General features: G+C 36.6%; 1 protein-coding gene across 1 annotated transcript; it reads left to right on the forward strand.

The window, feature by feature from the left end:
- The first annotated feature begins 5,952 nt into the window (after positions 1-5,952).
- Positions 5,953-7,623, forward strand: LOC131316454 (non-classical arabinogalactan protein 31-like). Its single transcript, XM_058345825.1, has 2 exons — positions 5,953-6,369; positions 7,179-7,623. The coding sequence occupies exons 1-2, from the start codon at positions 5,973-5,975 to the stop codon at positions 7,472-7,474; spliced, it is 693 nt and encodes a 230-aa protein (XP_058201808.1). The 5' UTR covers positions 5,953-5,972; the 3' UTR covers positions 7,475-7,623.
- Positions 7,624-13,469: the final 5,846 nt, after the last annotated feature.

Genomic DNA, 13,469 nt, shown 5'->3' on the forward strand with positions numbered 1-13,469 from the left:
GCAAAATAGAAAAGAAACAGGGGAAGAAGATGAAAAGAATCCAGAAGATAAAAACACAAGGTGAACAATATATCTCATCATGTTCCTCTCTCTCTCTCTCTCTCTCACTCTGTCTCTGCAAAATAGAAAAAAAAACAAAGGAAGAAGATGGGCCAAAAACATTATAAAAAAAAAAAAGAAGCCCAAAGTGCTTGGCGCCTTGGCGGTGGATCAGCGTCCTACTAGAGCCAAGCGCCATTTAGAACACTGATGGCAGGAAATCTGAAACAATATCAAGTTACATGCGGGATATGTACCATCCCAGTAGAGCAATTCGCCAACCAGTACAGTATTGACGTCCATTCCATTTTTTTTTTAAAAGAGTCATTCATTCATCACAAGTTCATCAGGCAAACAGATTCTAGATCAGATACAAAAAAGAACCAAAGCAACCTGAACGTTGATCTCAGGCACTTATTGTCGAAGTGGGCCCTGTGATAACGCTGGTACATAAGAACTAATCTCGGTCTAGACAACAGAGGATCTAAAGAAATCCACAACTCAAACCCTAAACAATTAAGCATCTCTGAAATCTGAAGGCAAAATAACAACAAATCAACTAAAATTTAACAGGTCTCATGGACAAAACCACAAGGGTCATCGGGCTGAGCAAGATGAGAATTGAATACCACCGGACCATGACGACCGAACACCAGTCTTCTTCGAGCCGAAACTGCTGCGCAGCCCAATCAAACACCACCAGACCACCACCAACCCCAACAACACCACCGAAACCCACTAGCCCCAAAACAAACATCCAGAGACACAAAAACCACCAACACCGGATCATTCCTCAATAGACGCCAAGTTATTTGCCCACCACCATCACCCACGAACTCTGGAACACCTAGACTGGCTACAGAACCGAACAGAGGAAACCCACAAGTAGAAAAGAAAAACAAAAAATAGCAAATGAAAAACGGAAAATCCCCTTACACCAACCGCACATGTAACGCCCCGACTTTTCGGAAGTAAAATAAAATAAAATTTTAAGAAAATTTGCTAAATAAATATAATTTTTCAAAATAAAGTTTAACTATTACAGTCACAAGATAAATTTGTTGATTCAAAATACATTAATTTCAGAGCTGACTCTAAGCTTGATACAAATCCAAAACATACTCGATCTTCGTTCCTGATATTCTTTCCGTGTTGAACTGCAACATCTTCGAATCATCTTCAGTGAATCCTGCGCCCTCTAGCAAATTGATCGCCGAAGCAAATAATTTGCCAGGATACAGACGTATCCGTGAGTGATAAATCACCCAATAGAATAATCCAACCCAACCACCCCTCTTACATTACAGATAGCAAGCAGCAGGATAATAATAGTGCGAAAAAGCAAGACAAAGTTTGTTCCACATAAACCAGTTTATTACTATCCATTAACTTGTCGTGTAATCTAAGATCTCCTCCGCGGGATCTTTCCTCCCTCAACCGCTAGCCATGCTCGGTCCCATGAGGTCACTTTCCTTTGCTGTCGCAGATGCATCTAAGTTATGTACCGAGTATGCATCCCAATAACTACAACAAGGGGAAAGCTTATCATGCCTGAATCACAACTAGGGTTCGCCTATCTTATATACCACTTCACCATCATTTCTGGACACACGCCAGTTTATCAAATCATCACTGGACACACGCCAACACTGGACACACGCCAGTTTATCAACTCATCACTGGACACACGCCAGTTTCAATTTCATCACAAATCTCAACATCACGCCTGCAGGCAATCTAGAAATAAAACTTTCCAATTCATCCATTTTCTAGCATCGTCTAGGTGAATTCTACTCGCATACCACCCCATGTCTCTAGGGTCCAATCTAACACTTAAATCAAGTATCGATGCAATATACAACAAATCAATAATAATTAAAACAATTAATAAACAATGTAATCACGCAACTTATTATGAACGGGCCGTTGCCCTTAATCTTGTATGGTCACAATGTCAATAATCAAGTAAGAGTTTTAAAAAGAATTAAAAGGAAAATTTTCTGGGCTCTTATTAATTAATTCTAAGATAATATATTAATTAAAAACTAATTAAATATATTAATTGGATAAAAATAGTGAAACATTTATCATGACTTTAATAAGAGTCCTAAAGGTCCTATGCAACTAGTTGAGTGTCGAAAGTTGGGTTCGGAGGGTCACGAGATTTATTTAAATAAAGACGTTAAATAAAGTGGCCGAAAGTGAAGTAAATAGATAATAAATAATTTGCAAATTTAAAATATACTACTGTTAATAAGATTTCATCTTCAGAATATAGAGAGTCTAAATAAAATTATTCGGGCATTTATAATAAGGTTATAAGGTCGTAAAGAATTTTTAATCGGAAACGTTTAAAAAAAATAACAATAAATAGTAAATTAAATAAACAAAATATTAATTTAACAAGATATCATATTTGAGATGCACGAATGTCTAGGAAAAATTAGTTTGGGTATTAAAACGTCGTTTGGAAGGTCGCAAAGATTTTTCGTTTGCAAAACTTTGAAAGATAACGAATAAATAATTTAATAAATAGGTAATTAAATAAAAAAAATATGATCTTAACAAGTTATGATCTTTGAGATGTGAAAAGTCTAGAAAAAATAGTTCGGGGGTCAAAAACAATCTTCGGGATGTCGAAAAGTCGTTTCGAAACGTTTAAAACCAACTTAATCCACCAGATAAATTAAATTGATATTATTAATAAGTTTTATACTAAGTTGATATTATATTGTAAGAAAATAATATCAGATCAGTAGTTTTTCATAATAATAATATCAGACGGATTGTAAAATAAATATCAGAAAGGTCATCTTATTCACAAATAAATACAAATAGGGTGTCGGGCTCAAAAATAATATCAATTTGATAAATACGGCAGAAAACGCGCGATTAACTATATTTTTTTCGTTCGGGACATAAGGTTAAGCATATAAACACTTAATATACTTAGAGAAGAGGTTGGATAGGATTATAGTACCTTTAATCGGATCAAATTGATTTAAAAACGAATCTTGAATTTTGGGGAAGAAGACTTCGGATTTTTTTTGATCGGGAGACTTTGGAATCAAATTGGACGATGCTTGGTGATGCTAGAAGTAGAAGGAAGAGATTGGAATGGTCGGATGATAGGGTTGGGTTCATGGGATTTGGAATGGACGAATTTGGCTTGGTTTTAGGGTTAAGGAGGAAGTAGAGACTGAGTAGGAGACGGAGAGACGGAAGGAGTTTGAGGTGAGGGAGGAGAATGAGTGTGCATGTACGCATGTATGTGTAGAAAAATTAAAAAAAGAATGCATGTATATATTGTATGCATAATTATATTTAAAAAAAAGAATTGCATTAAGGAAAATAATTCTAATATTATTATATTTAGAAAAAAAAATTGGGTCAAAAATTCGGGTCGTTACAGCACACCTTATTACGCTCGTCGCCAGACCAGGAACAACAAATCTGGAGACGATGGAAGAAGAACGGGTCAGATGAGCCACCATCCGCCTAAAGAACCCTCGCCGTCCTAACGAACCGCCACCCGAAACCTGGTGGTCATGGAGAACTCCTCACGTCCATTCCATTAGAAATCGTTTATTTACCTACTATTTTTTGACGAACACAATCACTTAGCTTTGATGATAGCTGAGTTAAAACACAAACGAAAGTAACAAAAGTAGAAAAGAATAAGAAGGGACCTTTTACTATTTTAGGTTGATAATTAATTACTACTATATCTCAGAAATATAAGGAGAAAGAAGAACGTTGTCCGGTAAATTAACGTTCTAGCAGAATTCTGAGTTGTCCAATGCAGGGCCCATTTAGATTCCATATGAGAGCCAGAGGCCCAATAGGCCGAAACCCGTTTTGACCAATTTCAGAAGCCCAATTGTGTTAAGATCTGAATGGAGATGCTCTATGGGCCGGTTTGATAAAACTGAATGCTGAAAAATTAAGTGCTGAATGCTCACTTAATTTTTTAAGCTGAAAAACTGTTTGGTAAACATATTAAACAGCTTAAAAAAATTCAGCATTCAGCTTTCGGTACTTAATTTTTCAGCATTCAATTTCAATTTTCAGTTTTATTAAACAGACCCTTAGATTGTCAAACAAGCCATAAGCCTTAAGATTAAAGTTTCTTATAATTGTCTAAACGGACTAAGACCCCGTTCTACTAACAATTTTTTTTACTTTTTTGGTTTTGCGTCAATTTTTTTTGACTTTTTTGATTTGAGACGAATCGAAAAAGTAAAAAAAAATTATTTTTACCTAAATATTTTGAACAAGAATCACTTTTAAGGAAATAAAGTCTGACTTTTGAAAACTAAGGACAATATATATTCTACATGAACCTCTTTTTTTCCAAAGGGATCTTATGGTTCCATTTGTTTAAATGTAACATATTTTTGACTTCGGGTTGTGATGTGTAGTGGTGTGCGCAGTATCGTGCTGCGCACCTTCGATCTCATCTCGGCAACCAACAATCGAGAGTCGTTTATTGCCGAGATGAGATCCGAGCCGTCGGATGCACGATCCGACGGCTCGAAGGTGCGCAGTATAGTGCTGCGCATACCACTGCACAGCATCATCCCCCAATTCCACATTTTTCACCAAAAATTTCTTTTACGTAAAACAATTTACATGGAAAATAATTCTACAGATTTCATGCCGCATTGTTTGGCTGCAAGCCATAAAATTATAATTTTTAACAAAAATTGTGTAAAACTTTTGGTACGAGATCGGTGCAAAGACTAAGGCCGAAGAAATTAAGAATAAGTTACTGACTTGGTAAAATTTTTACTCCAAGTTTATGCAACCAAACGTACCCCCAAACTTGGTAACATATTTGTGCCGAAATTATTTTACGTACAAACAAACGGAACGTACATGAATTTTTTCCCCTTCAACATTTTTTTTCCAAATGTTATTTTCTATATCAATTGATTTATTCTTAGCCATGTGCATTCTTAGCGTTGTGTATATTTAAAATGGGTTTGGATCTTCGCTAGTCTTCATTTTGGATAGGAGCGGACGGCCAAAAATTATTGTCCAAATTATTCGGACCCGGGGACCCCGCCGAGCGGCACCCCTGCCAAGCGGGTGCCGAGCGGCCAATCCGGCCGTTCATCTCGGAATCAACGGCCCGGATCGAAACATGTTTTTCCTTTTCCTTTCTTTTTTTTTTAAATCCGTTCGGTACCTTTACATCTGGGCCGTCCAAAACACTTTTGGACGGCCGAGATGTGCTCGGCACCCTTGCCAAGCACCCCTGCTTGTCATGGTCTCCAGGTCCAAATTTATTCAATGTCAAGATAGATGACCGAAATTTGGATTTTCTAAGGGAGTTCAAATTGAAGATCGGAGATGATCATTTCCATTCCAAAAGTTTGACCTTCATGATTTGAATGTCATTCAAGTTAGGAAGACAGAATCGGCACGAATCGCGATCATGCTCGTGAGATGATCAGTTCCCTTCCAAAATTTTACTCTCCAGATCTAAACGTCATTCAAGTTACAACGACGGAATGGACGCGAATCGCGATAATGATCATGAGATGATGTGATCAGTGCAGTCGAAGAGACGAAAACTCCTCAACGAGGTGAAACTTTTTGGGGATCTACGTTCTTGATTGAGTGCATTCAAAGGAAAGTTGACCACTAATTTAATTACTACTACTGTATTTCATTGCTTGGTTCCCAAATCGTTGAATGCATGGCTTTAGGTAAGCAACACCATCACGTGGATAATTGCTCCTTAATATAAGCCCACATTAATCCCTATGTATCATCACACCCCATTTCATACAAAATAATCTCCATATATAATTAATGATCTGCCAATTATTTTTCTCAGAAAATGCGCAGAATAAACCGTTTCAAAACCCCTATAAATTCACTATTCCCCATCTCTCTCTCGATCCTCTCCATCGATCGATCGAAATATGGCTATCATTCCACTACTCAAAGGTCTTGTGTTTCTGTTGAGTTGCATCACTGTGTTTGGTGATCACGCTCCGATCCACCGTCCAGTTGAATCCCCAAAATATCCGAAGAGCCACCCTCACCACCACCACCACCACCACGAGGGGCACCCTCCGAGTCCACCCCCGGCTCACCCCCCGACTCAACACCACAAGGGTCACTCTCCGAGTCCACCACTGGCTCACCCCTCGAGTCGCCACAACGAGGGTCACCCTCCGAGTCCACCACCCGCTCACCCCCCGAGTCATGCGCCTCATCCGCGCCGCAGGAGTCCTGTGGCTGTTCAAGGAGTTGTTTATTGCAAGCCATGCAAGTACCGTGGGATCGACACGCTTTGGGAAGCTACTCCACTTCTAGGTTTGTCCCAATTGCCTTCTACTCAATTATCCTATATATGGTCTTCACTGTTGTACATATAGTCTTAGTTTTTCTCACCATAATGATGTGTCTCTAACTGACTCAAGGTTTTGAATAACAGTATCGGGATATAATTAGGCGCAAAAACCTTTATTTATCTGCAACACAATCTATCGGAAACGTCCTGTTATTTAAAACTTGTGTCTAGTGTCTTGATAAAGTAGTCTCATGTTTGTTGGATATGAAATGAATGACCACTCGATATAATATTCAAACGGTAGCATTTATAAACTTGATAGTTTAAGCTTCTTTTTTTTTTTTTTTTGATAGGCATATAATTTTAAGCTTTTAGATTAGATCTAAAGTTCGTATATTTGGTGCGTACGTAAGAAATGGTGTATTGGTGTACGTGTACGTGTAGATGCATTGGTGTGTAAGCATGTGTGCATATTTTCATGGGAGAGGAACTTTATCGTCTTCACATAACTGTATTTTTGGATTTTTTATACTACTCCATTTTAATCACATACTTTACAAGTTTTATGTCAGATTTTATGAATTAGTGGTTGCTCTTGACGAGAGAAATCTAAGAAAACGTAAAAATTATGACAAAAATTGAAAAACTTTACTAAAGACGCAACAAAATTTTACTACTAAATTTGATTTAGTTTGACTTTAGTGAACTTTTTAACTTACTCTCGTCGAGAAGAACCAATATCGCTGTAATATTTCCGTCATCTCTCGATCGTCCTAGTAGTCTCTAAATCTTTGCAACGTTAATGAGTGTATATATATATATATATATATAGGTGCGGTTGTGAAGCTAGAATGCAACAACACAAAGCAGCCGCGAGAATGGTATGGCAAAACGGACAAGAATGGCTATTTCTTGATCACAGTGGAAAAGAAGCTGTCCTCATTTGGTGCCCACAGTTGCAAGCTTTACTTGGTCTCCTCTCCCAGCCCAGCATGCAAAAAACCAACTGATCTTCTCCATGGGGAAAAAGGTGCCCTCCTCAGGTGGCCACAGAAACCCTCCAAATTCCCATTTGAGCTCTTCACCGTTGGGCCATTTGCCTTTGAACCCTACAACAAATGCCTTTGATGTTTTTTTGCTTTTGGTTAATTTTAAGAGTACTGTGTTGCATATTTGCATGTGGTGGGGTTTGAGTTAGTATTTATTTTGACTTGTTTTTATTTGTTATGAACTTATGTTGGCCCCATTCTGCATAAATTTTGGTATTCGTATTTTTTTGTTTGTCTTTTCTTACTCTTTGTTTTTTGGTATTTTTTATTTTATTTTATGTTTTTGGATAAATTATTCGTCTCAAATGTGAGGAGTTTAAAAAGTAATGAAATTATAACCAAAAGCAAAAGAAATTTGTACTAACAATGAAAAAATATTGAACAGCTGGTATTTTTGCTGCCTTTTATGTACTTTTTGAAATTTCGGTCCACATTTTTATAATTTTTTGGCTTGTCTCGTCGAGATGAATTATTATCCACAAAAATTTAGATGAAAAATTAAAGAAAAAATTATGCATAGGAAAATACCAAAAAAAAAAGGTATGAGACCAACAATTTATGTAGAGTGGTAGTTTTGCGTAAACTTCTTTTTTCTATTATATATTCATCTGTCTTACCGAGAAAAGTTATAAAAAACAAAAAACTGCGATCCAAAACTTTAAAAGTTCTAATACAACAAATAATCTAAAACAAACAGACATTCTGGATTATGTTTTTTGGATTTTTCCAATTTTCTCGAACTTTTTAAAATTCCTCCTGTGAGAAATAAATAATCTAAAAAATTAACACAAAATAATTGAAAATTCAAAAGAGATGAAAATAAGCTAAAATAAATGATTTTGACCAAATCCTCTTTTAGTTCCTCTTTAACGTCCCTGTCCGCGGAAATCATATCTATCCAGAAAAAAAATGCACAGAAAAGTATTCAAGATGTAAAATTAATGAGGAATCCGGGGGTGCTCCTAGGGCACGGACCTGGGTGGTTTGCTGAGTAGGACGGCACACAACCGTTGATTTTATCAATGAAACGGATGGAAGAGTTTGTTTTAAATCTGGACCGTTGAAAATACTTTTGAACAGCTGCGATGTCGCCCTACATCGTCCATTTCCTGTTATAGAGTAATTTTATGGGGTTTTTTTTTTCCTATTTACGGAAAAATAGGCATTTTGGAAGAGTTGTTCTAAATCTGGATTGTTGAAAACACTTTTGGACAGTTACGATGTCGCCCTACATCATCCATTTCATGTTATAGAGTAATTTTATTGGTTTTTTTTTTCCTATTTACGGAAAAATAGGCATGTTGGTAATGAGTTGCTTTGATAGATAAGTACTCATTTTTTGAATTAAAGGTGATGTACTGTGAGAGAATGAATTGTCTCGTAAAACGAAAAATTAATTACTTAAAAAAAATAAGAACCTTAACGAAACGGGGCTTCGGTTAATTCACCGAGGTACTCAATATCCCAAATTAACGAATGCAAAATTCATTCTCATCCAAACTTGGGATTGAGCTCAGAGATACTTAGGCGGCCCAATTAATGTTATTAGGCGGCCTAATTAAATGGACCTGCATGAAGGTTGGGCTTAGGTTTTTTCGGCCTGAATTAATGTTATTAGGAAACCCAAGGTATTATTGCTGTTTACTGAAAAGTTAAATTTGCATTACAAAGTAGAGAATATTAAATTAAAAATACTTTTTTTTAAATTATTTTACTGAACCATTTGAGACTTTTGATCATGATTGTATACTTTCGTCGAGACGAATTCTTAGTCCGAAAAATCTAATACAAATTTGACTTCGAATAGATTCCATTCTCGGTTTCATTGAACATGGACTATAGATTTAAGATTTTAGTATTTTACACACGTTTAGCTTTGTGCTAGACTAAGCCCATTTTTTATTGCAATCCTGGTCAGGTACTCAATCGCACCCAACAAATTTAGGGTGGTTTTGGCAGAAAAAAAAAGTGAACTTGACTTTTTTATTTGTCTCTATTTATTTTATTTTATTTTTTTACATTTGTTAGTTTTGCGTCAAACTATGTGAATTATTAATTCGTCTCGATGAGAGGAATCGAAAAAGTAAAAATCGAAACTCATAATATTCTAGATAAAGACAAAAATAAGTTTTCACCTTCAGACAACATAGGCGAAGAAACCCATGTCAACTCATGTGAGTTGATTTACTGTCAAACAAAGGAAAATAGGCAATGGCAGTAAATGTGAGCCATAGGGCTCGTTTGGAAGCAGTACTGTGAAGGGGGTATTGGCTTATCTCCCCCTATAGAGCCGTTTTGGATGCGGGATAAGAATTAAGGGTATTAGTTATGAAGGCGAGATAAGATAGTAGAGAGTATTATGTAAGAAAGGTGGGCCCACATTAATGTGACGGAGGGATTAAATAGTACTTGGTTTGGATGAGGGATAAAATTGAGAGATAATGTTATTTTGTAGTTGAAATGAAAGAGAGAGTGGGTATTATCCGGGGGTATTATGTAATACCACCCCATAACCTCCACATAAATAATCCCTCCTCCGGGGGTATTAGGGGGTACAATAGAATTTGGGGCCTAGTTATTACCCTCTCCATTTTACTTCACAAACGAGATCTAAGGCTGGGCCCACAGACTAAAAGGGGATATCACAATCCTACTTCACAATACTCCATCCAAACAGGCCCATAATGCCGTGGGCCCTCCTTATGCCCTGGTTTGGGAACCCAAAAACCAGGGCTTCTTCGCTAATCCTCTCGTGTAAGACTTGCCAAACCAAGTACTACTTTATCCATTATTCAAACCAAGTACTACTTTATTTCTCCATTTTTAATGCCTCATCCAAATCAATTACTATTTAATCCTCCTCCATAAACATCACAGCAATGTGTGTCATCCCTTATTAACCAATATTCCATATTATTTTATCCATCGTTCATAAATAATACCCCCAATCCTTATCCAACATCCAAATGAGCCCATAGTAATAAAATAAGCAATGGACTGGCTTATTATTTGGTCCATAGACCAATAATCTCAAGACTATTAAATATTGGTCCTCAATTTGAAAATAACCAACAAGCAAACATGGCAACTTACTTACCAATCATGCTTTAGTGCCCAAAACCGAAGAGCGTACACATGTGCACGCACACATCGAGAGAGAGAGAGACCTAATCTAGATGGGAGTATTGAGAAAAGCCAACTTGCACCAGGTAAAAGAAATCATGTCAAAAGCCGATTGTGGCATTTTTATTTTCATTTTACGTAATAGGTGATCTTGCATTTAAAAAGAAATAATATCAGTAATGAGGAAGAACATAACAAAATTTAATTGAAATGATTGTGACCTAGCCTGAATTGAAGCATTTTCAATAGCTACGACCCAAAAATTAGTTCAACTCTACCATAATTAACCAAATTAAAAACTCCCACATGGTGACATGATGACTCAATCATCGTGCACATATTCAAACGTCTTGATCCCTTAATTAGGACTATTTCTCCTAATTTTGGTCTTTGTTGTCCACTTAGGGCCTTTTAAGTCAACTATAATATAGTAGCTTAGAAGCAAGATTACCTGTATCGAAAACTCCCGCTCGATCTCTAATTTACCCCATCTAGCTCCCTAACAGCATGATGTAGTAAACTACTCGAAGCTGATACAGAAGAACAAGTGTTTGAACACTGTGTTGTGTCTCATGTGTATCACATAGTTCCGGACTTGCCCGTGTCTGGATACTGTAGCACGGCTCATTTGGATAGGTGGCCGAGATTAAAAAATTCAAGAGGCCTCTGAACAAGTAGCTCAAAATCCGAAATGCCTCTGTTCTTGTGCAATTTTCGACCGTATATAGGATCGGACAAAAGTTTCTTCATCGGTTGTACTTAAAATTTTAGTACAATCATGTGGTTAAAATTGCACAAAAACAGAGGTACAAGAAAATTTTGATATAGAGGATCAATCCTTGGGCGAATCAGGACGTGGGATTCTGTGAATATGTCAAAATTCATGACTTGCTATAGTTTAACCAAGTTAAAAATCTACTGAAACCAAATAATGTAGACTAATACTGGAGATTATTATTATTATTATTATTATTATTATTATTATTATCAAAATGAAATAATGTGGTGGGGTCCACCTTGAAAAAGATTACGTAAAGTAAATATTCAGATTGGTCGGACCATCAAGTAAAGGTTAAGCTTCACGTCTAGATTTCTAGGCCTGCATATATTTTCCTATACAACCAATGCTGATAGCTAGCTAGACTTGGCGCAGAACAAGCACAACACTTCACAGTTGAAATTCCACCACGACAAGGCCGTTTATTATTAAAGATAGAAGATATATAGTCTGTGAAATGGGCGTCTTTGTGGTTTTTATTTTATTTTATTACGTCATTGAAATACAATAGAAAACAAACTACGACTCCACGGAAATACGTCAAGGGCGTCTCCATGGTTGAGTCTTAAGAAATGCTTCTTTCTGGTCATGTGACGTTTTCCTTGCCAATTTTCTAATAATGTGATGTTTTGATTTGTGAATTAGTAAACAAAAAGAATATTGGAAGAGGGATTTGAGTAAGAGCCGGAGGAACAATAAAGAAAAAGAAATAAAAGAGTGGAACTGTAGAAAAACTACGTACGTCGGCTTCGATTCCGAAAAGAACGATTTAAATGTGAGAGGTAGATCCGAAATGGACAAAAAATAACTCATGTGGGACTTCATTGAGAAGGAAAAATCTAAGTGGAACTTTATTTAATTTTCAACCCTCACAAACGTCAATTTCGCATATACCTTTCAAAATAATTAAAGCATCTTTCGATGTGTGAAAACAAAATAGAGTGTCATTTTTGCACCGGGTATGCACTACAAAAATGTGTGCCCTTTTACTTTTTCTACAATATTTGCTTTCAATGTCATATTATAAATTCCATAGTAGTGATAATTAATGCTTTTCATTCATCTTTCCTGTGTTGCACGCTTTTTTTAAACAAGATTAGTGCATTTCAAAATCATATCAAACAGTATTCAATTAACTTAATTTTGTATGTGATCAATTTTCTCGATAAGCTCTAAAAAATGAACATGTCCAATCATTATTGTGGGCTCGGAAAGGGCCCATAAACGGACCAAACCGGATGGTAGCCTCCCCTAGAACAATGTATGTACAATCATTCTACTTCTACATCCACTTACACATCCAATTACACACTCACACTCACAATAGGAGTGGAGCCCGCACACACTACACATCCAGTGTGTGTGAGACCCATTCCTATTATGGGTGTGGGTGTGGAGTTAGAATTTTTGTTTTTAAATTTTTTTTGAAATCAATGTTTTCAGATCCCTAAGGAGGTGCATTTAAAGCATGGAAAGCTTTATTTAACCATGGGATCTTGATAATTTAGGGCGCCATCTCCTAAAAAGCATTGATTGCCTAGTTAATCCCACCAAGCGTCGGTGATGTTGTAATAAAGCAGGACATCTTCTCATACCACACTTGGTGTTCTACTAAAGTTGTTCAAAGGCGGGGGTCTTTCTTTATTTTTTTCCGAGACGGTATACAATAGTGAAGCTTAGACGGATAACGTAAGTTATTACAGTATTAATAACGGAAGGGAGTCTGAAGTCACTCCATAAACTCGAAGCCCATACCTTTCCTCTTTAAAGCCAAGTGGTACAACTTAATGGGTAAGAGTCAGATGCTATATACTACTTGTTTTCCACCAATAGGTTCGTCAAATTTCTCATACTGATTGAGAGAATTCTACCTTGAAGCTTGATTAATGCAGCCCTTTTCAATAGAAATTTATTATTATTTTTTAATCTCATGAAGGTCAAAGGCTTATGATGGAAATACCACACTGAAAGAAACACGAACCACCAATTAATGGGCTTGAATTATAGCATACTAGCGGATGCTCGTGTCTACGAGCACGTTCAAACGAAATACAGTCCCAACTTAAAATAAATTGTTTGCTCTACTCGTGATCCGTCCAATATCAACCATTTTACAATCACACACACACACACTCACTCACAAAGGTGGTGGATCCCACACACAATGGAGGTG

Source organism: Rhododendron vialii, chromosome 2a, assembly GCF_030253575.1.
Source record: "Rhododendron vialii isolate Sample 1 chromosome 2a, ASM3025357v1".
Lineage (NCBI taxonomy): Eukaryota > Viridiplantae > Streptophyta > Magnoliopsida > Ericales > Ericaceae > Rhododendron > Rhododendron vialii.

Bases quoted from the DNA above. Each gene is read 5' to 3' on its own strand.
- LOC131316454 (XM_058345825.1), top strand. From the start codon at position 5,973: ATGGCTATCATTCCACTACTCAAAGGTCTTGTGTTTCTGTTGAGTTGC. The intron at 6,370-7,178 runs GTTTGTCCCAAT...ATATATATATAG, and splicing joins GGAAGCTACTCCACTTCTAG to GTGCGGTTGTGAAGCTAGAA.